At 39.0% G+C, this 25,295-nt stretch overlaps 4 protein-coding genes across 5 annotated transcripts in view; 2 read left to right on the top strand and 2 right to left on the bottom strand.

Annotated features, from left to right (window-relative positions):
* The window catches only part of ttc7a (tetratricopeptide repeat domain 7A), a 65,773-nt gene extending 65,108 nt beyond the window's left edge, over positions 1–665 (bottom strand). Inside the window, exon 1 of the mRNA XM_084736293.1 lies at positions 553–665. Coding sequence (XP_084592419.1) covers positions 553–609 — 57 coding nt within the window. The 5' untranslated portion in view covers positions 610–665. The remainder of the gene's footprint in view (positions 1–552) is intronic.
* Positions 666–1,172: 507 nt separating this feature from the next.
* Positions 1,173–4,372, top strand: mcfd2 (multiple coagulation factor deficiency 2, ER cargo receptor complex subunit). Of its 2 annotated transcripts, none has more exons than XM_084736311.1 (4): positions 1,173–1,301; positions 2,617–2,802; positions 2,913–3,072; positions 3,527–4,372. In XM_084736311.1, the coding sequence occupies exons 2-4, from the start codon at positions 2,621–2,623 to the stop codon at positions 3,656–3,658; spliced, it is 474 nt and encodes a 157-aa protein (XP_084592437.1). In that variant the 5' UTR covers positions 1,173–1,301; positions 2,617–2,620; the 3' UTR covers positions 3,659–4,372. The 2 variants fall into 2 exon arrangements, with proteins under 2 accessions (XP_084592437.1, XP_084592438.1); XM_084736312.1 differs by having other exon boundaries at positions 1,176–1,301; positions 2,620–2,802.
* Positions 4,373–7,542: 3,170 nt separating this feature from the next.
* Positions 7,543–10,146, bottom strand: prop1 (PROP paired-like homeobox 1). The gene is made up of 3 exons (XM_084736045.1): positions 9,741–10,146; positions 8,157–8,386; positions 7,543–7,949 (listed from the first exon to the last, which is right to left on the bottom strand). Exons 1-3 carry the CDS (start codon positions 9,883–9,885, stop codon positions 7,578–7,580), a joined length of 747 nt encoding a protein of 248 aa, XP_084592171.1. The 5' UTR covers positions 9,886–10,146; the 3' UTR covers positions 7,543–7,577.
* A 1,722-nt stretch (positions 10,147–11,868) lies between these two features.
* On the top strand, positions 11,869–24,623 carry sult6b1 (sulfotransferase family, cytosolic, 6b, member 1). The gene is made up of 7 exons (XM_084736361.1): positions 11,869–12,246; positions 16,128–16,240; positions 17,984–18,073; positions 18,191–18,317; positions 21,935–22,029; positions 22,322–22,475; positions 24,273–24,623. Exons 1-7 carry the CDS (start codon positions 12,051–12,053, stop codon positions 24,398–24,400), a joined length of 903 nt encoding a protein of 300 aa, XP_084592487.1. The 5' UTR covers positions 11,869–12,050; the 3' UTR covers positions 24,401–24,623.
* Positions 24,624–25,295: the final 672 nt, after the last annotated feature.

Genomic DNA, 25,295 nt, shown 5'->3' with positions numbered 1-25,295 from the left:
ATTTAGAGGGTTTGATCTGGAGGTAAAAGTAAGTGCGTCCTCCTCAGGACAGCCAAGTCCTTAATCTTTCCTGTTAACACTTTAACTGGATCAGGTGGGGCTTAATGCAAAGGAAGCTGTACTCTGTACCTCTGCAGCTAAAGAGGCAGGCTGCATGCTTATAAGGTGCTGTTTTCTTCTTTTAATAGTGTTCATTTCAGTAGTGACTTCACTGAAAAAATCTATTTGGAATTGCTTGGCTTGCTCCCATGCTGACACTGGCTAACCTCCTGGCCCAGTTACAAAATAATACATCTGTCAGCTATCGCACTCCATCAAGCACAAGGTTGTTTTTGTTTCAGGTCACACTGACCCGCTTCTTATATGGGAAAAACTGTGGATAAATTGAGGGGAAAAGGAAAAAAAAATCACATGACTCCACTTACAGCCGAACAACATTTAGCACGTGTCTTATTTACTACAGCACAGGGTGTAAATACAGGGGGAGACAAGCAGGGTCACTGACTATACTGATGGTCACTATCAGCTACTTTATGACATAAAAAAATAAACCTCAAGCCTCCTGAACAGAGATTTAGCTGCTTCATTTTCTCTCTGGAAACTTGACATTAGCTTGACACAAATCCCACTTCTCCTTCGTCTCAGTGAAGTCCTATAAACACACACACACAGCGCGCTCCTGTCTGTGTTCAGTGTGGCTTTGACAGCTGAGCGTCTGATTCACGCCCCCTGATGGCGTCACCGGAGCGACACGTCAAAGGCTTTTTTCTCTGTCAAGATAGTTCGTGTCGTAAAAACTAAAATTAATTAATGAATTAATGAATAAATAAATATTTCGACATGTCTGTTCTATATTATTATTATTATTATTATCATTATTATTATTATTATTATTATTATTATTAGACAAACAATGTCTCGGAAAATGAAATTAAATGAAGAAAGGAACAAACTAATTAATACTAATACTATTATTATTACTACTACTAATAATAATGATGATGATAATGATAATATGATCCCATACGTAAAACTATAATTCAATGGTGGAACAGCTAAAAGTGACAGTAGTATTCTGTCTGACGTGATTTCGGTGAAAGCGGAAGTTGGAGCAGATAACGCTCTCGCTTCATTTGTTTACTCTTTGATGATTTAACCAATCAGAATGAGCTGTCGTGTCCAAGCGGGGCTACGGAAAGCGCCTTGGTTCAGAAGGTCTGTAACCGATCATCGTTACCAGAAAACTAAGAAAACAACAATAAGTGTCCACAGGGTCCAGTGAAGATACAGATTATCTACAGGTGAGAGTGAGAATAAGATTTTAAATAGTTATGTGATTGAACGCCTCGTGTAGTTTGTGAATTTAACAGGTCTGAACATTTCAACGCAGTCATGAGATGAAGCTTCATGCTAACAAATCTTATTACAGTCAGCCTTTTTGCTAACGTCAGTGTTTCAGTTAGTTTGGTTTTTCTAACATTAATGTCATTTTTGTGACCTCCAGCTCCAATAGGATATTTTTTACAGAAATTAAATACTGTTATGCAACCCATTGTTCGTCTATGGTTGTCATTGTCTTTAATAACGTTTTCATTGCTTACATGAATGAATCTAAATGCACAATTTTAATTTACAATCGCGTCTTCATTCATTTCTTTCTCCTCTGTTGCAATATGGTGCAGTTATGCAAATGAGACAGATCTCTACTAAAACTGATGTAACTCCTGACATATGGTGTAAATAAAAATTACTTATTCTTTCATAAAGTATACCTATAGAACAGTTCGTCTCAAAGACTGGGTTGTGACCCACAGAGGGATGACAGGAGATTTTATTTGGGTCGACAAACAAATAAAAGAGTAACGAAGAAATTCAGCAAATTTAAAATTTGACATGTTCTTTTTTCAGCCAATACCAATAACCAATAATTACTTTATACCAATAAAATAACTGATAACTTAAGATTTTTTATCAGCTAATTATTTTAATCATCGATTATTTTCTCGATTACTCAATTACATGTTTGGTCTATAAAATGTCAGAAAATGGTGAAAATGTTGATCAGTGTTTCCCAGAGTCGAAGGTGACGTCCTCAGATGTCCTGTTTTGTCCACAACTCACACATATTCAGTTTAATATCAGAGAGGAGTAGAGAAACCAGAAAATATTCTCAAAAGGATTAACTGGTTATCAAAATAGTTGCTGTTTATTATAAGCAATCAATAATAGATTAATCGTTGCAGCTCTAAACTGAATCTTATATTAAACTGAGCTAAAATAAACTGTGATCTTGTAATAAATAGAAATGTAACAAAATATTTGAACACTGCAGCTGTAATTTTGGTGTCTTGTAAATGTATGACATGAAAATAAAAGAAATTAATCATCAGTTATTGGGACGTTAATCGACAAAACTTCAAGATGAGCACTAAGAATCTATAAATGGGAGTTATTTAGTTACAACACTGGCATGTATGAATGGAAAGTGTGAGTTAGTGTGTATATAAGTAAGGTAACTGTAATGTGTGATACCCACCACAGATTCATAGAATACAGCACTCACGTCTTTAATTTAACTGTCTGTCTGTCTGTCTGTCTGTCTGTCTGTCCATCCAGCAGAATGAGGAGCAGAAGGTGTAGTGTTCAGTGGGGAGGTCTGCTCCTCCTCCTGTCCTCCTCTCTGCTGTGTGTTCACTCTCAGGTGGATCCACACCAACAGGCGCCGCCGGTCGTAGAGAGTGCAGCTCACATAAGCGGCCACGGTCACGGTCGCCTGGACAGAAACATGGTCCAAGACAAAGAGTGAGTGACTGCAGACGCGTGATTCAGCTCTTATTTGCACAGAGAGGTGAACTTTGAACACAGCCAGCAGCAGAGCTGTGGTGTTTGACTCACCCAATTTTGTGTTGCAGCCACATCATGGAGCATTTAGAAGGAGTGATAGACAAACCAGAGAAGGACATGACGCCACAGGAGCTTCAGCTGCACTATTTCAAGATGCACGACTACGATGGCAACAACCTGCTGGACGGGCTGGAGCTCGCCACAGCTATCACACACGTACACAGAGAGGTACGTATAGATGAGGCTGCTCAGACCTGGTGTTAACATCTGTCCTGGGTGATGTGAGCACAAGTGGACAGCTCTGAGTGTGTCAGTTCACACCTGGCAGTACAAGGTGTCTCCAGATGTGTCTGGAGTGGAATTTACTTTTTTTTTAAACAGCTGGAATTAAAGGATTTCTGTCTAAACAAGATACAGAAAAACTTTCGTTTTTCTTTCTTGCAAGGAAAGAATGTAAGTGAGGGATGCATGGATGCAATTTAAGAGACTTGGGATGGACATCAGAACGTTTTTATGAATGAGGCCCCTGGTCTGTGTTCTGGTCGGCCCCTCTGGAACTTGCACAAAGCTGTGGACGAGTGACCAGTATCAGGTCAAATACGCTGCGGTGTGAAAAACTTAAATATCTGTTGTTGTCATACATCTAAATGAATGTTTTCTCATTCTCTCGTGTCTTTCTCAGGAGGGAGGAGAGAACAGCAAACCAATGAAAGAGGAGGACCTCATGACTCTCATTGACGATGTTCTGAGGGACGATGACAAAAACAATGACGGTTATATTGATTATGCTGAGTTTGCCAAATCTCTGGAGTAAGAAGTCACCGGGACGCTTCTTCATGTCCACAGCAACGACAACAAGGAATCTGCAGAGAGGAGGAGTCAGACCAAGAAGCTGCAGAGAAATCTACCGTTCAATCTTTGCTTTCTCTGTCACAGGTCGATCGATCAGGGCTGTTGGTAATTTCTGATGGAATTTTTTTGTACTTTCTGAGCTTGTGACACTTCTTTTTGCCGTGTAATGTCCAAGCTGGTAGCAGCAGAACTGGTCATGCCAGTAATTTGATAGGCAACAAAAAAGGAGGAAATTTTCTTTAGTTTGATTCTGGTGTATTTTTACTCCTGGAGTGACATTTCTGCATCTTCTGCTTTTTAGGTTCTTTGAAATCATGCCATCTGTAAAGGGTCAGTTCACCCAATATCACTAACAAACACGTTTTTTTACTTAAAGGGATAGTTCAGATTATTTGATGTAGGGTTGTATGAAGTACTTGGATAGAGGTCGACACACCTAAAGTTAGGAGAAGCAGAGACGGGCACCAGCATGGAAGCTAAGTAATGTACTGCTGTGGACAGAATCAGTGACTAAAAGGTATTTTAGCCACCTTAGAAAGGGTCCACCTGAAAAAAATCCATATTAGTTTAAGTTTCAGCTATGTTTAGAATATTTTTACCACTTTATGTTGCTGTCAGACAACTTTTTCTGGTAGGAAACCGCTGTTATAGAAACTGAATATCACTCTCTCCAAACCAACCAAACTCCACAGGTGAAATCAGTAATTTTACCCCTCAGAGCACAGGAGCTGCTGGTCTACTGCTGCTTTGATTTGTTAGTTTGTTTGTGTTATTGTGTGACTGAACTTACCTTTTAAAACACTAAAGTCACACAAAAGCACAAACAAACTCAGAGATCAAAGCAGCAGTAGACCAGCAGCTCCTGTTTTCTGCACGGTAAAATTACTGATTTCGCCTATGGAGTTTGGATGGTTTGGAGAGAGTGATATTTGAGTTATATAACAGCAGTTTCCTGTCAGAAAAAGCTCTCTGACAGGACGGTAAAGCAGTGAAAATATTCTAAATATAGCACATAATCTTAACTATCCCTTTAACCCCTCATGGTATCTAAGCAGGGATATATACTATTAATAACGTTTGGTGATTTGATACTTTCATTCAACTACAACAACTCTCAGTGAAGACAGTCCACATGGAGGTCTGTGAACAACATAGAATAATCTAAACATCATTTCATGGCATTCATTTGACAAGTTAAGCATCACAAACAAACTTTTATTTACCTCCATTGTGTCAGTGTGGCCGTTTTCCCAAAACTGAGGCAAATTAAACCAATATTACCTGCACGGCTGCTGATGGGGGAAGTGACAATATTTTATTTTATTTATTTTTTCGATAGTTTTGGGTGAACTGGCCCTTTATACGTGCCATACTCTTAATACTGTGTTGTTTGTTTAGCGGTGCTACATTTAATTCACTCTGGTAGCCCAATAGCATCTCAACAGAATGTCCTCACTTTAAATGGACCGCAGGCTCCATTTGAAACGGTCGGTGGACCAAATGATTCCTTCTGTGAATCCTTCTCATTTGCTGTGTGTGACGAGGACGAGACGAACGGGTCGTTCTCGTCACACTGGAAAGTGGCCTTGACTCGCTCAGATGTACAGTAATATAGCCTGATGTGGAGGTTCATGTTGGAGGGGAGCCCGAGCTCGCAGGCAGGACGACAGGATGCTGAATGTTGCCAGCTCTGTGCAGCATCGCAGCATGTCCGTGCCAGGACTTTAGCTAACGATTATTTTCAATATTGATTGAAGGGATAGTTCAGATAATTTGATGTGGGGTTGTATGAGGTACTTACTGATAATCAGTGGATCACCTTCAGTAGATGCTTCTCACCACACCTACAGATAGCACGAGCAGAAACTAAGCAATGTACTGCTGTGGACAGGGTCAACAGCAAAAAGTATTTTAACCACTTAAAAAAATATCAATTTTAGTTTAAGTTAATATATATTTAGAATATTTTCACTGCTTTCCTTTGCCACCAGAGGGAAAATGCCATTATATGAGCCAGATATCCTTCTCTCCAAACCAGCCAAACTCCATAGGAGAAATCAGTCATTTTACTTTGCAGAACACAGGAGTTGCTGATCTGCTGCTGCCTCGATCAGTTAGTTTGTTTGTGTCATTGTTTGACTTTGGTGATTTAAAATGAGAGCACAGATTCACAGAAGTCACACAATGACACAGACAAGACAGTGATATTTGGCTTTTATAACTGTGATTTCCAGTCAGAAAACGATGTCTGACAGCAAAGTAAAGCAGTGAAAATATTCTAAATATAAACTACACTTTACATACTTAATTCTTTAGGTAGACCTTTCTTTAAGTGGCTAAAATTGTTTTTGCTGCAGATCCTGGACATGTCGACTTCCATCTACTGTAGCTAATACACTGACTATCTTTAAGTATGTCATACAACCCCACTTCAACAAGTCCGAACTATCCCTTTAAGAAGCTGGAAGCAGCAAATGTTCAACATTTTGGCTTGAAAAATGAGGATTAATTGATTATCAGAATCGTTGGCAACTAATTTTGTTTTGAGCTGCAGCTCCAGTCAGCGCCACACGTTCCTTCCTGAGGTTGCGTTTGTTGTCGTTTCCATGAAGATCATCACACTTAATATGAGCCAATCACCATCGTCCTCACTGTCGGCCAGCAGATACTTGATTTAAACGTCGTAGAGTGAATGTAAAGCGGCACCACGCTGCTGATTCTGTGTCACTGGATAAGCTCGACTTAAAGCACACTGGTTGATGCTGTTTGACGTCTTCATGGGTCTCCAGTCGTTCTGAACCATTGAACTCAGTCTGTTTGCTTCAGATCATTAGCTGCCTTTAAAAACAGATGTGGATCAAACATGTCAGGTCTCTGTGTGTGTTTGTTGAATCCATCTGTGATTCTTTCTAAAGTATGATTTTTCGTATGGATGAATTCTATATTTTTGCCATCAGTATTGATTCTTCAATCAATTCAGGTTGTTAAATGCAAATATTTAAGACTGAAAGCATAACAGATGCAACTGTGTTGTCTCTGGAATGTGAAATATTAAAAAACTGTAATCTACAGATGCTTACTTGTGTTGTTTTTCAAAAAATCTTTATTTGTTAGATGTGCTGCAAAGACAAGTTTCATGTACAAAACTGTCAAGAAATTTAAGTGTAAAATAAAGTGTAGATTAAAGGGATAGTTTGGATTATTTGAAGTGGGGTTGTCTGAGGTACTTACCCATAGTCAGTGGTTAGGAAGCAAAGCAGTGTACTGCTGTTGAGAATATTTTCACTGCTTTACTTTGCCGTCAGACAGCCTTTTCTGAGGGGAAATCACCGTTATATGAGCCAAATATCACTCCCTCCACAGGTGAAATCAGTCATTTTACTTTGCAGAACATGGAGTTGCTGTTTGAACGCTGCCTTGATCTGCTAGTTTGCTTGTGCTATTATGTGACTCTGGTGATTTAACGGGACAGTACAGACTCATGGACATCATACAACAACACAAACATACCAACAGCTCGAGGCAGCTGTAGACCAACAACTCCTGTGTTCTGTGAGGTAAAATTACAGATTTTGTCTTTGGAGTTTGGTTGGTTTGGAGACAATCTTTGGCTTCAATGACCACAATTTCCTGTCAGAAAAGGCTGTCTGACAGCAAACTAAAGTGGCAAAACAATATAAATATAGTGTACATTTTTAAGTGCACCTTTTTAAAGTGACTTAAATACTTTTTGTTGCTGACCCTGTCCACAGCAGCACATCGCTCAGCTTCCATGCTACTGTAGATAAAACTCTGAATATGGATAAGTACCTCAAACAACCCCACAACAAATAAACAGAGCTCAGTTTTCTGCAGATGACATATTTTGACTCTGTCCGCTCTTAGCTCCAGTGAGCAGCCGGGTCCAGAGGCTGCATGGAGGCCAGAGAGAACATGGGTGAGGTGAGGTTGCTCCTCAGTGGGTTGTACCAGTCTTCATGCTGCCGCTGGGCGGCCGGCGGTGGCGGGACACTGGGGCAGGGGTACTGGCCGACGGGGCCCGGGTGGCGGGAGTACGCCCCGGAGGGAATCATAGGGGAGAGACGGGGAATGTGAGCCAGGGGCTGGGTGTAGTACTGTCGAGCCACGCTGGACGGCTGGACGTGGACGCCTCCCAGCAGCGCCCTGTGGCCTGGGACCACACCCACTGGGAGGACTTTCTGTGAGGCTCGCTCCTGCTTCCGCTGTTTGGCTCGTCTGTTCTGAAACCAAACCTGCAGAGACGAAGACAAGGACATTAAAGACATTGTCTCTGTACTGTGTTTAATTGAATAGAAGTTGAAAAGTTCTTGCATTATGTTTTATTTACATTTTAGACACAAACGTCTTGTAACTGGTGTTGTACTTTTTCCATCATGAAGCCACACATCCTGCCTGTCAGAGATTTGTGAGAGAGGTGTATTTTAAAGAGGACGTCCCACCTGTATGCGAGCCTCATTGAGCTTGGTGACGCGGGCCAGCTCCTCTCTGTAGTAGATGTCAGGATACTGGTTCTGTCCAAAGGCCACTTCCAGCTGTTCCAGCTGCTTGTGGCTGAAGGTGGTGCGGTGGCGTCTCCTGGCCGGGGAGGGGTAGGCTCTGCTCCGCCTGCCGAGGCTGACCGCCATGGAGGTCTCACACAATGAAACCTTCCTCACCACCTCTCCTATATCTGTTTTCAGGAGGAAGAAAACGAGTTTGAGGCTTTGAGTTTGGATGCTGAAAAGACTCTTTTTTTTTTTTTGGAGACAATTCTCCAGCTCCTGTTTCTTGGCTTCCTTTGGCATCATACAAAAAAACTTGTAAAGGAGCATTTCACCAATGGCTGTCTGAAAAAAAGAGGGATTACACTGACTTTATGCTTCCCACTGCCATCAGGCAACCTGAGAGCTGCAGAGCTTTAGCTGCCAAAGACGAGCTCGTGAGAAAAAGATACCAGAAACTGGGGGATTTGAGTGAGATTATTAACACAACCACTAACAAAGTGACTAATCTGACAAATTGGTGGACTGTTTGTCCACTTCATGGTGAGAAGAGGCTGATTTGATGATGGTGCTTAAATTGTATTCTTACTGAAAAAATATTTTTTACTCTTAATTATTATTTTTCTTACAAAATCTGCACGGTAAGAAATCATACAGGAATTTAGTAGAATCAGCTTATCTTATTAACTTAAAGTAAATTACACATTTTATTTTTTCATGTTATTTAAACTTAACATTTTTAAGTATTTATTTTATACATATGTTTGTTCAACTTGAAGTCTTTGACTTGAAATGATGAGCTGAATGAATGTACTGTACAGTTTAATCAACTCATTAAGTTTCTACAATTTAAAAATGAAAAGTTGAATGAACTCATAACTTTAAGGAAACTGCCTTCAGTAGATTTCTGAGTTTTGAATTAAAATCAAACTTTTAAGTTTTGCCAACCTGTAATCTTTTGTTAAGATAATTTACTTTTTGTCTTGAGATAAACTTGGTCACAATTGAAAATATTAAATTATTAATCATTACTTACTTTCAGTTTATGCAGCAATTTTGAAACACAATTTTCTTGAGGGGTTCTACAACAGAAAGATTTGAGTTTATCAAAAGAAGCAACAAAAGATTACTAGTTCATAAAACTTTTTCAGAACTTAAGAGTTTGAGTTGGTCTCAGAATGGAAAAAATCTATTAAAGTAAGTTGCATTAAATTTTTTACAGTGTAAACAAAAATTAAAAGCATATTAACAGACTTCCCAGCATGCATTTTTCTGAGAGTTAAAACTCTCCAGAGACCCTTCTTTCTCTATGGTTTGAAGAAAATATATATGATGAGTATTACATGAGTAGGTTTGTCTAAATCTGAAAACCGGTTTCATCTAAAAAAAACTCTCATAAACAACTTTTAGACCATCATGCAACACTGTGTCTCTCTGGTTTAATGGACACAGACCAGTACTGCCTTAAAGTAACTGGCTGGACTGATAACAAAGAGGCTAATGTGATTTTACAGTAAGTTTTATTTTTGAGGGGGGACTCACCTGCACTGGAGCTGACAGTAGCCATATCAGAGTAAACATCTGCAGCGTCCTGGTGGCTCCTCGCTGCGTCTCCTGCTGTCTTCACCTCGGCCATCGCTGCAGCTCTGATCCCCCGACACAGACACAACTGACCATATAGACACATGTCGGGCCCCGGTCCCACCCACCTGGTCCACCTTCACCTGTGTGTGCATCAGGGGACACAGTGGAGGAGGCATTTCATCATGTTTTCTCTCCTGCAGGGGCAGTACAGGGGGCATTTTATCACATTAATCCCCCCCCTTCAGTCCACCAGTGGTTTGTGGTGTCATGACTATGAAAACTATTATTTCTACAGCTTTAAGATATTTTGCAAAACTGCAACCTTTTCCATGAAATGTTGATTAATATGACTTGTCACTGGTAAATAAATTTAAATATCTATATAATGCAGGACCACAGAACAAAGTTTGGATTCAGTTAAAATCTTATTATTTCTGGATGCTGATCAAAAGTCAGCAGATGTTTGATATAAAAAAAAAATGTTTAACATGCAAATTTTAAACTTACCTATAAAACAGTTTGAAGAACACAAAGGAAAATAACACAATCTTGATTTTTGCTGTTTTTTTTTTTCCAAAGGAGGTTCCATTTATTAATATTTTATGTCTGAATCTTTTCTCATTACAGACAAACAGTCAACCTGTGGAGATTTTCCCCTCAGAAATCAATGTTGAAACAGTTTTTTCTCATCACTGTTCCTGCTCTGCAGCTCCTGCTCTTGCTGCTTTCTGCCAGCAGATGTCACCATTTCTTCTGATTTCCCTCCACTGAGTTTGAATGGATGCAAAAATCTGTGCAGTGAAAACAGAACTGGTAACGTAAATACTTTCTTTCTGACATAATTAATTCAGCAAAAATAAAGCGTAGTCATGAGGAATGAACTTATGAAAGAAATCTGATGCCACAAACCTTCAGACAATGGAAGAAAATTATTAACACATTAAAACCTAAAAACAACATTTAAAATAAATAAAAATATAGTATTACATTTAAAATTTAAAAATTGCCATCTTGTGGCTTAAAATTTATTCTCCCCGAGAGACTCTGTGGTTAAATGTCTTTGACAGGTTTATATAAAGTACCTACTTTAAGGTGTGTTTCCTACTTTTCTGCACAAAACAGCAACTATTTAAAAGTTTACTAGTTAAAGACAGGGAGCATTTTATTGCACAGTGGTTACTTTTACTTTGCATACTGATAACAGCTGATAATATTTACATACTTTTACTCAAGTAAGGTGGACCTTACCTCTAAGTTGACCTTTGACCTTATTTGGAAAGTTCCTGTATTGTGTCTTTTCAGAGCTTCTCTAACATTACTGGGTCAGACCAAAGCAAAAGGCTTTTATTCTTTACAGTATTGATATTATCATTATTTATTTACAACATTTATTATTATATCACAGTAAGCTTGTGACCTTCCAAGTAATTCTTAAAATCATTTTTTTTCAATGGTTTTGAGATGTTCTATATTCTGATAAAGAATGGAATTTTAAATATAAAAGGCAATATGCAGCAACAGAAAAAATATTGAATACAATCAAACATTTTCCAATAAAATATTTATCACCGTTTCACACCTTGAATCAGAGTGGTACTGATGAGTCTGAGAGTTAAGTTATTTTTCTACTCTTGTTTTATATAGTAGTATTATTCACATACTGTAGCTGACATACTTACTAATTTTCTTGCAGATATTGTATGCTGGTTTGCTGTGGTTTCTCTACAGTTTTTTGCAATTTTGACCCCATATTCTTTCAGGAATAAAACACGTTTGAGAGAAGATATTTGTCCACGACACAAAGGACATCTTTAAGGTAATTTCTAAAATTAAAAATTAAAATTAAAATATTAAAGTTATATAATTTTTGTCAGAGCCACAGGGAACAAAAGGTGCAAAAGAGCCACATGCTGCAGGTTGCTGACCCCTCAGGTTAGGGTAAGGGGCCTCTGAGTGCACTGACAGGTTGGACAGGCATCTCTCATCAGTCACACCTCCACACACACATTTTCCTGCATGTGAGTGTGTGTGGGTGGTGTTGCAGCACCAGGCACCTCCCCCTTTTACTACTACCACACACACTCTCTCTGTCAGTGCTGCTCGCTCTCTCTGGGCAGTGCTGGAGGTGGACACTCAGCTGCACAGACATCAGTTTCTCTTCTTTTTCCAGCTCTGTGTGTTTGTTAAAAATCTGCAGTTGCTCTTGAATTATCCTCTTTGCCTCACTTCAAAAAAAGTTTCACATCTGTGCAGCTACACTGAATCAGGATGAGCTCCAACGCCCCAGACCCCGGCTTGCAGTCCAGGTTGCAGATGGCGAAGGAAATGAAAGAGGAGGATAAGTTGTACAGGTACAATGGCGTGCTGTACCCGCGCATCATGTGCCCCGAGGAGCATTTAAAGGGTCTGCACAACTTCAAGGGCAGAGAGGACGACGTCATGCTGGTGGCATATCCTAAATGTGGTGAGCAACTCTGATCATTTACAACATGTATTACATGAACTGACACGCTTCAGATTGAATTACAAATGTTTAAATGATTAATAATGTTTTAATGAGGTCATGTGAACGTTTGATCCAGCTGTTGTGACCTCTGACCTTTGACCACACGTCCACTGGCTGTTTGTGATGTTAATGATTGTAACTCTGGTCGAAGTGAAGCTTCTTTAAATGTAGGTTACTAAAGACACAACAAATGCTTAAAATGTAAAAATAAAATATAAAAATGCAGAAAAGCAAATAAATATTGCAGTAACTCATTAATCAAATAATACACTTCACATTATTATTATTTTAAGCTGTATTCCAGCTAACAAAATAAATTACGTTCCCTGGATGTTAAAAGCTATAATCTTACGTTTTCTTTACGTATAAGTAACATTATTCTAATGTTTCCCGAATGTTTCACTGAATATTCTCGGTTACTTGAACGTTTCCCCGTAACGTTCCCTGCATGTTAAAATGAAAGTTTTTGCAGTATAAAAGTAATGTATTGGTTACTTTTCCAGAATGTTCTGGGAAGGTTTGTTGAACATTCCTTGCATGTTAGAACAGCAGATTTTTCATCTGTAAAGTTAATGGAAAGGTTATAGCCCTCAAACGTTCTGCATATTTGCACAACATTCTTAGAATGTTGTGTTGTGTTGGGAACCTCAAGAGAACTTTATTAGACTTACGTTACTTCATGAAGTTATTGAAACATTTTGGGAATGTTACGTTGCACGTAAATGTTTCCACTGCGTTCTTAGAGTGTTGGTGAAGGGTTACCTAAAATGCTGCCACCTTCATCAAAATTACGTTACTTCATTAAGTTATTAGAATGTTTTGCAAATGTTAAGTTGCACGGAAACATTTGCACAACGTTCTTAGGATGCTGTGAGAGGGTGCCCAAGAGGAAAGGAACATTCTGGGAGTGTTATAGGAACTAGCTAATTTTGTTTTTTTCCTTAAGTTAGTTTTTCTCTGCATATGAAGAGACCAGTAACATGTAATTACAGCAGAGTATTAGTGCCAGAAATAAAAATCTATCTAAAAAAAATCTTGAGAATAAAGTAAAAATGTGGAGAATAATGTCCACTCTGTCTCAAGTCTGTTTCTGCAGTGTGCTGCCATCAGGGTCAACAGTTGAACATATTTTACACAGTAGAAAACTCAATATCATACTTTATAATTATACCTATCATAATTTAACATCTCAGAAAACAGGAGTCGCTGATCTGTAGCTGCCTTGGTCTATTAGTTTGTTTGTGTGACTCTGGTGTTTTAAAAAGTTTGTTCTAATTCACCAAAGTCGCGATCTCTCAAACAAACTAACAGACCGAGGCAGCGACAGATCAGCGACTCCTGTTTTCTGAGATGTTAAATTACTGATTTTGCCTATGGAGTTTGGTTGGTTTGGACAGAGTTTACCAAACCAACCAAAACCAAACCAACAAAACCATGTAAAAATGCAGATATTACAAATACATATTGTTTCTTCTTGACTGATCTTGATCTGCTGTCAATTTTTGTGAAGCTCCTGGAGCAAAATACAGCACCTCTTTATAATCAATACACTGATACCCTTTGAACATTTTAAAAATGTGATCTTAAACCTCTCAACCTCAAATAATCTTAGAAGAAAAGTGTTAATGCCTTTTGCAGAGATAACTATAGTAATGCCTTTTCTCTGTCAGCATATATTATAATTAACTCAACATCATTTTAAATGAGAGTTGCCCCTCAATGATCTGTCATGTAAAAATGTCGGTTGGATGATTTTTATTTTTCATATTAATAAAATAAACCATGAAGTAATGTAATGTGCAGAACGAAGCATCTTGTATTACATATGTTTCGCTGTACAGACTGCAGTGAGTAGAAGGAAAAAATTCTGTTCTTTTTCCACAACCCTCCTCTGTGATTGCTCCTTATTTCCACTGGGGTCAATGAACTGTGGCACATACCACAATCAGCACTTCCCACAAACATCTGGACAGAAAAGGGGGGTAAGGGGGGGCACAAAAAGAGAGGAACAGTGCATGCAGGAGACAAGACGGCATTTGTACCGAATAAAGTTTTTGAAAACCACACTGTGACATTACAGATTTTCTCCGGCCCCTTTTCAAAAAATTCCCATCAGTGATTAGATTCCTTAAAGGCTGCTACTGATTTTTTAAACTTGAAAACTCGCTGAGTCAACTTTGTTTTTCCAAATTTACAGTAAAACAGTAAAACAAGAATCCATCTTGCCAGGCTTTAAATTATCTGTTGGTGCACAAAATGTGGTGCAGCCAATCAGCATCCTTGGAGGGATGACTGGCAGCTACAGGCGTGGTTTCAGATGCGCCAACAGGAAACGAGTCATCTTGAACAAACAATGGCGGCTCCTGAACAGGTTAGCGTAGATACTGTAATAGCATCAGTTACATCAGAACTTCTTCTTCTTCATTGAAAGAAGAGCAAAGAACGACACTGAAGACTTTTCTCCATAGAAAAAAGATTTTTCACTTTTCTCCTGACTGACTTCAGCAGGAGTTTGATCCGATTGGCTGAAGTTAGCCGGTGTTAGACATGAGACACAGGTGGTTTCTAAGGACGATCTGGCGTGTCAGGTTAATTGTGAGCGGGAATCATTTTGAAAACTCCTTGCTGGTGCGTTCAAGAACACACAGACATCTAAGATTTGAGATTCGACTGCAAGAAAATGTCATATAACCTCAATACACTAGCGCTGTGACTAACAATTATTTTCATCATTGATAAATCCGTTAATTATTTAATTGGTGAAAAATGTTGATCAGTATTTACCAAAACTCAGGATGACGTCCTCAAATGTCTTGTTTTTCTGGGCACTGCAGTGCATAAATGTGCACTGAGTGAGTCTGGTGAAGATTTGAAATTGAAGCATCGTGTTACGCCACCTTCACTTTGTCTTGAAAACACAAAGCAGACACAGTGCAGTTTTTACAAGAAGAAAAAAACGCTAGACATTCCTGCTGTTGCCATGGTGCATTCAAGGAATGTGGCATGTTTTTTTGGGGGGGAGAAATGTGATGAACAGATAGATGAGTTGATGGCCTTTGAGGGGATGTTAGATAACACACATCCACCCTGCATCTCCAGGCATGGGTGTTTGGACTGAAGCCAGCAGAAGTTATTCATCTCTGGGGGTGTGACGATACACGCCCTCCATCAGCTCAGCCAATAGGAACGTCCTCTTTTGATATTACAGGCAGTTAAATCAGTGTTACACAGCAGAGCGCTGCAGATGTTGGGCCTCATTCACCAACTGTTAAGAGGAATTTTCATCCTAAAACCCACTTATGCACTTTTTTCGAGATATTGATATTTGTTTTTCACCTGTGCTCATGCTGAAATATTCAAATTACTGTTGTATCAGCAGATCTGCTGAGGCTGGGCTGAATAATCTGTGCAGCCTCTCTCAGCGTTAACCCAACGTTTACAACATTTACACATCTTTGTCTTTTTTGTTCACATCTTGCATTTGTGTTGAAGACAGGTAAACTCACCAGTGGCCGGTTTTTACGCCTGTTCTCATGCCTGATTGATGAGTTTACAATTAAGCAGCTGAGTGTCTGCACACCTGACGGCTGTGTCTGATCCATCGTTTGAATTGTGTGGTATTGTGAAAGTGACATGTTTGATTTCTGTGTCTCGTGAGTTTTGCAAAAAGTGTGAGGCTGAAAATGAGCTTACAGTCGAGCAGATCTGGGCTGAGGTTTTGCTCCTTGTGTGTTATTTTTAATTTTAGTGTGCAAACCATTGTTAAAAACTGTAACTCGTGTTTACAACATGGTTTTATGCATTATCTTGTGTGTGTGTGTGTGTGTGTGTGTGTGCAGGTTTTAACTGGATGGTGGGGGTATTGAGGAAGATCATTTCAGAAGCCAAAGGGCTGAACATGGAATCCAAGATGCCGCCACTGATCGAGTTTTTTGGACCAGAGGCTGTAAAGGTACTAACTGGATGTGTGTGTGTGTGTGTGTGTGTGTGTGTGTGTGTGTGTGTGTGTGTGTGTGTGTGTGTGTGTGTTTAGTGTAGATAGTGTTTCGTTGAGGGCTGAGCCGTGCAGACAGAGATAAAGTCTGTCTGTGTTTGTGTGAGTTGACGGTTTCTGTCAAGTCACCATCATCAAGCGTTATGTAAGTGATTACTGCAGCGACAGATCAAAGCTTCACTAATCAATACCTTTATATTGACATTTCTCAGATGACTGTGTATAAAGTGAAAGGGTCGTTCACAGACATTGATCACTCTAATCGGTGTCAGTAACGTTGAGGACACTGGGCTGCTTTTGTCCCCACCAAACTCCCTACAAACTTTATGTCGCCTCAGTTCATTACCAGGTTTAAGGTGTCAGAACAACCGTACTTCCAAAATCTGAACTATCCCCTTTGTGGTGTGGCACGACCCATATCTGGTTTAAAATCCACTTAAAACCAGATAATAGTTCTGTAGCTTCTCAGTGTGTGCTGAATGTTGTAATCCCTTGTTTTACAGTTCACTCTCCCTCCTCTTCTGCCTCAAACAGACCAAACCTCATTAAGTAAACTGATGTTCTGGGTGTAGATCTGTTGATGCTCAAAAGTCAAACAAAGTTCAGTGTCGCTGTGGTTTGTCGCTGCAGTCAGAGTCAGATAATGTGCCTGCCTGAGCCTGCCCAGGCCTTCCTGTCTTATACCGACACATTGAAGCAATAATCAAAGACAGATGTTTGATCACACAAACCCATGTAATATAAAGAAATGTAAATACAAGAGGGATTCTGGGAAACTTCACGGTGAGCTTGGATGGGAAAGACACTGCTGGACCTGTTTCAACTGTTCAGTCAGCAACACATGGGTTGGTGTGTTCATGTGTGTGTGGATAGTTTTGCTGTGGTCTCATAAGTCATGGTTGAACTCACATGCAAAGACCTTGAAGCATCACGGACCAAACACACAATAATTTGTCAAACAATGTCAACAAATTACAGCATAATGCTAATAGACACTCAAGGGAATAAACTGTGCGGCACACGTTTTCTTTCTCTGTGATCACTTCCAGTCCATACAAAAAAGTATGAAAGCTATAGTTACCAAGGAGACATGATTATGAGACTGAGAACTGTATCACTGAAATGTGGAGTTACACCATTAAACTCAGAATTTCTGTGTTTTTTTTTAGGCAGACCTGAATCATGAGAAAACGGAACAGAGAAAAATGAAAATGACCCGTTGTTGGTTTCAATTTAGACACACGTCAAAGAAAAACAGACAGCAGGACAGTTTTTTGCTCCGTGGCCTAAGGATTTTCATTTGAAAATGAGAAAACCAAAATCAGGAAACAAGTTGTTCACAGATTCCTATTTAGAACCAGTGAAACAAAAGAAGCTGCACCTCAGTCTGGCTCAGGTGGTTGTTTAGTCAGACTCCTCCTCCTCTTCCTCGCTCCTCACTCATCTCCCCAGCTCCTGCACACCAGCTCCTTCTCCAGAAAGTTCACATTTTTGTATTAGATAGTCTTGCACTTGATAATAAATATTTTTTTTTACCATAGACAATACCACATAGATACCATAGAAAACCTTCAAGAGACATTTTTGGTGCAAAGACTTGGTGAAGAATGCTTGCAGAAAATTTCAAAATGCAAATGTTCTGTTCAAGATAGAAAAGTAACTTGCAGGAGATGAAGCTGACTCCTCCTATCTCTCCCTCAGACCATGGACGAGACTCCTTCTCCGAGGTTTCTGGGGACTCACATGCACCCCGACAACATCCCCGCCTCTTTCTACGCAAAGAAAACTAAAGTAAGTTTCAAAACTTCTGCAGCAGCAAAACTTTCAACTCAGAGAACAAACTCCTGTGTCCCAGTGGCTAAAATGTTGATTTTTAAAAATGTATTTATTGTGTTGTGTGTTGTATAGATGCTGGTGATCTTCAGGAACCCCAAAGACACTCTGGTCTCCTACTATCATTTCTGCAACAACAACCCGGTCCTCCCGTCCGGACAGACCTGGGAAACCTTCTTCTCCAACTTCATGAGTGGAGACGGTGAGTGAAAAACATTCACGGTGGGAAAAAAAAAACAGATACAGGATAAGAACTGCTGATATATTCATAGTTAACTGGACCATTTCATTAAGTCAAAAGTCTGTTTGTTCAGCGGAAATCCCAAAAACTGTCAATGAATTTTGGTGGAAAGTTCGTCTTGAACAAGTGCATACTTTATTTTACTGAAAAAAAAGAGAAAAAATATGCCCTGACATTTTTTTTCTTGTAAATTTATTATATTAATCTCAGAATCAGAAACACAGTGTTTTTTTTTTTTCTTACAGATTTATGACTTACCACTTTAATCTCAGAGATTTTCTAAAATTGTCTCGCAAGTTTCTGACTTTATAATATTAGAGAACATCCAATGTTGTGTTCTGGTAAATTTACAACTTTAATCTTGGGATTTCTGAGTTTTTTTCTTGCACATTCATTTTTTTGTAAATGTATTTCTTTATTTTCAGAAAAAGTTGTTTTCTTTGCAAAGTAATAAATTAAATCTCAGAGAATATTCAGGTATTTTTCTAGTAAATTTACATCTTTACTCGCCGAATTTCTGAGTTTCTTCTTGCAAATGTATCACTTTATAATGTTTCTCACAAATTTATAATATCTCTCAAGTTTTTATCTCATAAATTAGATTTTATTCACATACATTTATCACTTTAATCTATTAATCTATAATTTATGACATTAATCTTTAAAGTTTTTCTTGGAAATCTATGACTTAATAATCTCAGAGAATATCCCAGTTTTTCTTCTCACAAATTTGCAACTTCAGTCTTAGAAAAGTTTTTCTTTCTCACAATACTACCCACTTTCCCAGCTCTGTCCCTCTTCTCTGTCTTTTTAACCCAAAATGACCTTAATATGAGGTTGTTTAGTTCCTCCCTCATGTCCAGATTATAAACTGGAGTAACACCTTTTTATTTTTTTCCACATATACCTTCGCAGTTTGATTTCATGACTTTCATGATCCTGAACTCTGAGGTGTTTATGGGGTAGTAAACAGCGCACACAGCCGACTCAGCAGGTCACTGTGGAAGTGTTGCATGCATTTGCGTCAAAAAAAACCCCAAACACTCTGAGTTTACTACATCAAGACACTCATAAAATGTGAGTTAAGGTGGTTCTCACGAATAATCATGGCAAAGGAGAGCATGACGTGATATCATGACATCTGCAAGAAAATCATTTAATGAAGTAAAAGTATGAACAGTACACTCAGAAAGTTAATTGTTTTTGTTTTTTTGTTTAAAGTAAAATCAGCTTGTCAGATTTTATGTAAAAATTGTTAATTATAGGAAAAATGTAGCTGACTGCTGTTAGTTACTGGTTTGATTAATGGGTTAATAATTGATTACTGACAGTGGAGATCAGGATAATATCAGCTAATTGCACTGACAGCAGTGTGCAGTAAATGTTTGCCCTTTGTCTGTGTCAGGTCACAAAATACAGAACTCAGTGACACGTTACGATTTGTTGCTCCCAAAGACTGAACTGAACTGGGAAAGAAAGGTTTTGGGTTTTTGGCACCTAATGCGTGGAATAATTTACAGTCTGATCTTCAACTTCAAAACCTGGTAACCTTGGACAAGTTTAAAGCTCTGGTGAAAACTCTGCAGTCCAGATTGTCTCTGTGCAAGTGTCTTATATAAGCAAGTGATTTAATGTTGCTGCCATCTTGGCCAGGTCTCCTTTATAAAAGAGGTCCTTGATCTCAATGGGACTAACCTGATTAAATAAAAGCTAAATAAAAGAGAATTAAAAATTAATAAAGTAATATTTTCTTATATATATCTACATAACAGTGCAATATAAACCGAGCTTTGTAGTGAAAGAGCAGCTTCACTGGTCATGATTGAAGGATCTGTATTGCAGGAAAAGTCCATTTCAAGTGTTAAATGAGAATTTTCCTGCTATACCTCCCTAATGCCTGTAATTAATCTTACATTCCTACTTTTTAAGGAGAAATCTGTAATAAATCATAAAATGACCATGATATGTCATCATAGATTAAGGAAATGTGTTAAGTTGAAATACTCGATTCTCTGACACTACAGCTGCAATGCCCTTTGAAATTTCTATCCTGGGGCCCGTTTCATGTTAAATAGAGTTCATATTAATGCTGAATGATCACTGAACAAGTAAGTGACTGTTCATCCTGCACTCCTGCAGTGTTCCTGCAGTCTGCAGAGCTTCCTAGAGTCTGGGGACGAGAGGGTGGGAGATAACAACTCACTACAACCATAGATTGTATATTAAACAGGATTTCAAGCTATTCAATGTACAATTTATAGCTACGACTCACTATCTGGACTCGTTTTTTCACATGCAGTGGCTACATATTGCTCCTTGGTGATCAACTGATCCACACATTCAACCTTCTAAGTGTATGACAAACAAGAAAAATTAAAGCCACCATTAAAGTTTTCCAAACTGGCTATTGCTCCTTTTACTCTAACTATTATTACCTGCCTATGACATAAATGTAGTGTAGTAGAAAGTACAACAAATACCACTGAAAATAAGTGGATTAGAAGTACAAAGCACTGTGCCGCCTCTGCAACGAGTGGCTGTAGTTGTCTTTACTGTACTCTGTCACGGTACCACTGTAACTGTGACTCACCATCACCACCCACAGATTACAGGGCTGTACAGAGGTTAAACTTTATAGTTTCACAGTCAGCTTGCATGTCACATTCAGCCATGTGTTGTCAAAGTGCCAGACAACCCTTACATGACACATTATCTTTCCTGTTTTGTTTCACTACAAGCTCTGCCTCTCCTCCCTCATCCTGCAGTGGCCCCTGTCACTGCCAGTCCACATGCCAAAGGGTGCAACAGACCCGCATGCACGGGTGTGAAAAGAACACACTTGTATGAAGGTGCTGTTCCTGCAGGAGGAAATAAGGCCAGTAGAAATAGATGAAGATAAAGAGCAAGAAAGTGCAGAAGTATTAGGAGCAAAATTTACAAAAGTATCAAAAGTCTTGGCCTCTGTGAGTGTCTTGTTATTATACTGCTGGATTATTACTGATGCACGAACAACGTAAATGATGTAGTTGGTTGGAATGAAGCAAATTCATGACTTAAGTGTTAGAATTTCTTTTATTTTTCTGGGAAATTTATGATGTATCTCAGAGAACATTCAAGTTTTTCTCTCATAAATTAGATTTTCCTCACATAAATTTGCCACTTCAAAACGTGACTTTCGGAGACTTAAGCAGTATGGAGATATTTTATGTTTTTTCCAGTTTTTTTTATGTTTGAAAACTGGTCACCATTCATTTCCATTTTTTGGGAGATTCTGCAAAACTGTTTTCCTGTGAAACTCCAGCAGTGTTTTGTGGACTCACAAAATAAACCCGACCCTCCATCCAGGATGAGTGATTGAGTGACTTTTCATTTTTAGGTGAACTATCCCTTTAACTTACCTACTTTTTAAAAAAAAAAATCTTACTCTTGAATGGAGATTCCTAGCTTCTTTGAATCTTAAATCAAATGGATGTCTGCTGAAAACAGGCTGATCTGTTTGTTGTTGTTTCTGTGTGTGTGTGTGTGTGTGTGTGTGTGTGTGTGTGTGTGTGTGTGTGTGTGTGCGTGCGTGTGTGTAGTTCCCTGGGGGTCATACTTTGACCACGCTTTGGCCTGGGAGAAGAAGATGGACGACCCCAGCGTCATGGTCGTAACCTATGAAGAACTAAAACAGGTAGATCACACACTGATTGTTTGGTTTCATCTGACGGGAAGTCGTCGCTTTAAAGGGATAGTCTGGATTTTTTGAAGTGTGGTTGTATGAAGTATTTATTAATATCCAATTGAACACTATATTTAGATTTTTTTCACAGCTTTACATCCGTGTTTAAATTGATTTCCTTCATTCTAGGCAGCTGTAGGTTTCAATTAATTCCTGAGAAAAATCAACCGAAGAGTTTGCAGTAGAGTCTCAGAAGAGGTGTGCGTCTGTATAACAGCTCTGCTTCTTGCTTCCTGTCTTGCAGGACCTGAGCAACAGCATCCGTCAGATCAGCGCCTTCTTTGGCTTCAGCCTGACGGACGCTCAGGTCCAGCAGATCGCAGAGAGCAGCACCTTCAACGCCATGAAGCAGAGCTCCACAAACTCCCACGCTATAGGAAACATCATCTTCAGGAAAGGTGCGCCAGAGACTTTAAAGGGACAGTTCACCCCAGAATCAAAAATACATATTTTTCCTCTGGTCTGTAGAGCTGTTTATCCTTCTAGATTGTTTTGGTGTGAGTTGCAGAATTTCGGAGACATCACTCACAAAGATGTCTGCTCTCTTTCCAATACAATACAACTAAATGGCACTAGTCCTGTGGTGCTCAAAGTGCCAAAAAGTACATTGGAAAAACTCAACAGCAGTGTGTCTTTCTAGATATCATGATCTGTTTTTGTTGTGAGCAGTTTCATTTAAGAACTATTTTCTTTCTGCAGTAGAATCTTTCCTTTTTAAATCTTTTTCTTTTTCAACAAAACATCTTGTTGAATCGTGTTGATTTCACTCAAATTACATCCATTCAGTTGCATTTATTTTATTTTTTCAAACAAAAATGAATGAATTTGTTTTAAAACTATACTGTAATGAGCATATTTTCTTACATAGTGTGTATTCTGGATGTTTTCTATATTGATTGAAGTTCCTGCCAAAGCTGTCCAAAGTTTTTTTTTAGATCCATGTCTTTTATATCTATTTCGTGCACATTTCTCTGTAATTGAGCTCATACATATTTGCCATCTGGAGAAACTCAGGGTTTAAATCGGGTTTGGCTTTGCAGCATGTATTTGTGTAATGATAAATATGAGTCCAAGTGCCCTGAAGGTAAATAATTACACTGCTGCAAGTTCAATAACTCATATTTACACAAGTCTGTGTCATGGAAAGTTACATAATGGTATTGAAAAAGTGGCATAGCTTTAATGTGAGCTGGTATTCTCTCTGTGAGAGCAGGGAGTAAAGATTAACTACATAGGAGGACTTAAAGGCACAGTTTGCTGATTTCCCTTTTTCATGCTGTGAGGTGTGACTACAGAGCTAAGTTAAAGGGATAATTCTGGTAATTTGAAGTGTGGTTGTATGAAGTCAGTGTATTACCTACAGTGGATGGTGGTCGACGTGCCCCGAGTGTGGAGAAGCAGCAGGAGCACCGGTGTAGGAAGCTAATCAATGAGCTGCTGTGGACAGGCTCAGCAGCAAAACATATTTTAGACATCTAAAAAATCAGTATCTGTTTATGTATATGCAAAATTTTTAATATTTTCGCAGCTTTACCGCGCCATCAGACAACCTTTTCTGACGGGAAACCACTGTTATAAAAGTTAAATATCACCCTCTCTAAAGCAACCAAACTCCTTTGACAAAAACAAAAATTTTACCTCTCAAAAAAGAGGAGTTGCTGGTCTAACGCTGCCCTGATAATTTAGTTTTTTTGTGTTATTGTATGCCTCCCGTGAATCCAAACTAACCTCTTATAACACTTAAGTAAGTCCTGTGTTCTGTGAGGTAAAATTATTAATTTTACCAGTGGAGTTTGGTTGGTTCAAAGATATTTGGCTTATATATCATGGGTTTCCCATCAGAAAAGTCTGGCTGACAGTAATGTAAAGTGTTAAACATATTGTAAATATAGTGTACACTTAACCTAATATTGATTTTGATTGTTTTGCTGCTGAACCTGTCCACAGCAGTAAGTTTCTTAGCTTCCTTCCTAAATCTGTACTCCTGCTTCTTCTCCAAACTGGGGTCACAACATCTACTTTGGGTAATACACTGACTATGGATTAATACCTCTTACAGTCCCACTTTATAAAGTTCAAACTGTCCCTTTAGTATAGAGTCAGGACCTGCTTAGCCTAGCTTAGCATTAAGACTGAAAGCAAAGTATTTTTTCCCCAAAAAACCTCAATTGTGGCATACTTCTGTCCCCTATCAGGTGAGGTCGGCGACTGGAAGAACCACTTCACTCCAGAACAAAGCCGAGAGATGGATGAGGCCTTCAACAAACACCTGGCAGGAACCAGGCTGGGAGCCAAACTCAACTACCAAAAGCACTGTCAGTAGGACGCCAGGAGGCAGGAGGAGAGGTGGAAGAGGGCAGGGAATTTTGTAGAGGGAGAGCTTGCCCGCCCTGAGCTGAGTCTGACAGACCTCTACTTCAGGCACTGCACAGATCTTTCTTCTTTAACCTAAGACATTTAATTGGCGTGGCTCAGTTCAGTTCATCTCAAAGAAAGAGGGACAACAAAATGAAAGAGTGGGAACATGAAGGGGAGACGTGCATTATGGATTATTATCTTATAAAGTCCAACACGTGACATATGGTGCTGTACAAACACAACATTAAAGGAACATTTTGGGAGATAAGACCAGAGCTCCCAGAAAAAGAAAAAAAACTCAGGCAACTGCAAATGATCATTTTTGCACTTTAACAGATCCACTCTTAATGCTAAGCTAAGCTAGCTGGCTGCAGCTTCATATCTACCAGAAGAATGGTATCAATCTTCTCATCCAACAGAAAGTAAATATTTTCCAGACTATTCCTTTAAGCACCTTTATGCGCTTCCATGAGACTTGACGTCCGTCTGTGTGCACCAGGGAGACAAATATCAGTGAATAAAACTAAAATATGACAAACACAAACTCAAATTCTGTCACTTCTGAAAAGGTACAGGGGGGGAGGAAAAGGGGAGTCTGTTTTTTGAAAATGTTTTTTTTTTAAATTGGGTGGTGAGCATAAATAGTTAATTATCCCCCTCCTTGCGCACAAAACACAATCCTGCTGACAACACCAAATTTTAAGCGAAAGGGAGGAAGAAAATTGGAGTTTGGATTTTTAAAAAAGGGAAGTAAGTAGCAACGTGTAACCAAAGAGTACAGAGTAAGTTTACAGTCTGGTCCCTCATTGTTCTGTGCAACACTGAACTGGCACTTCGCTTCTCCAACTCGCTCTCCGGAC

Source organism: Lutjanus erythropterus, chromosome 14 (assembly GCF_056507025.1).
Source record: "Lutjanus erythropterus isolate fLutEry1 chromosome 14, fLutEry1.hap2, whole genome shotgun sequence".
Taxonomy (NCBI): Eukaryota; Metazoa; Chordata; class Actinopteri; order Lutjaniformes; family Lutjanidae; genus Lutjanus; species Lutjanus erythropterus.
This window is presented reverse-complemented; position numbering and strand designations above follow the sequence as displayed.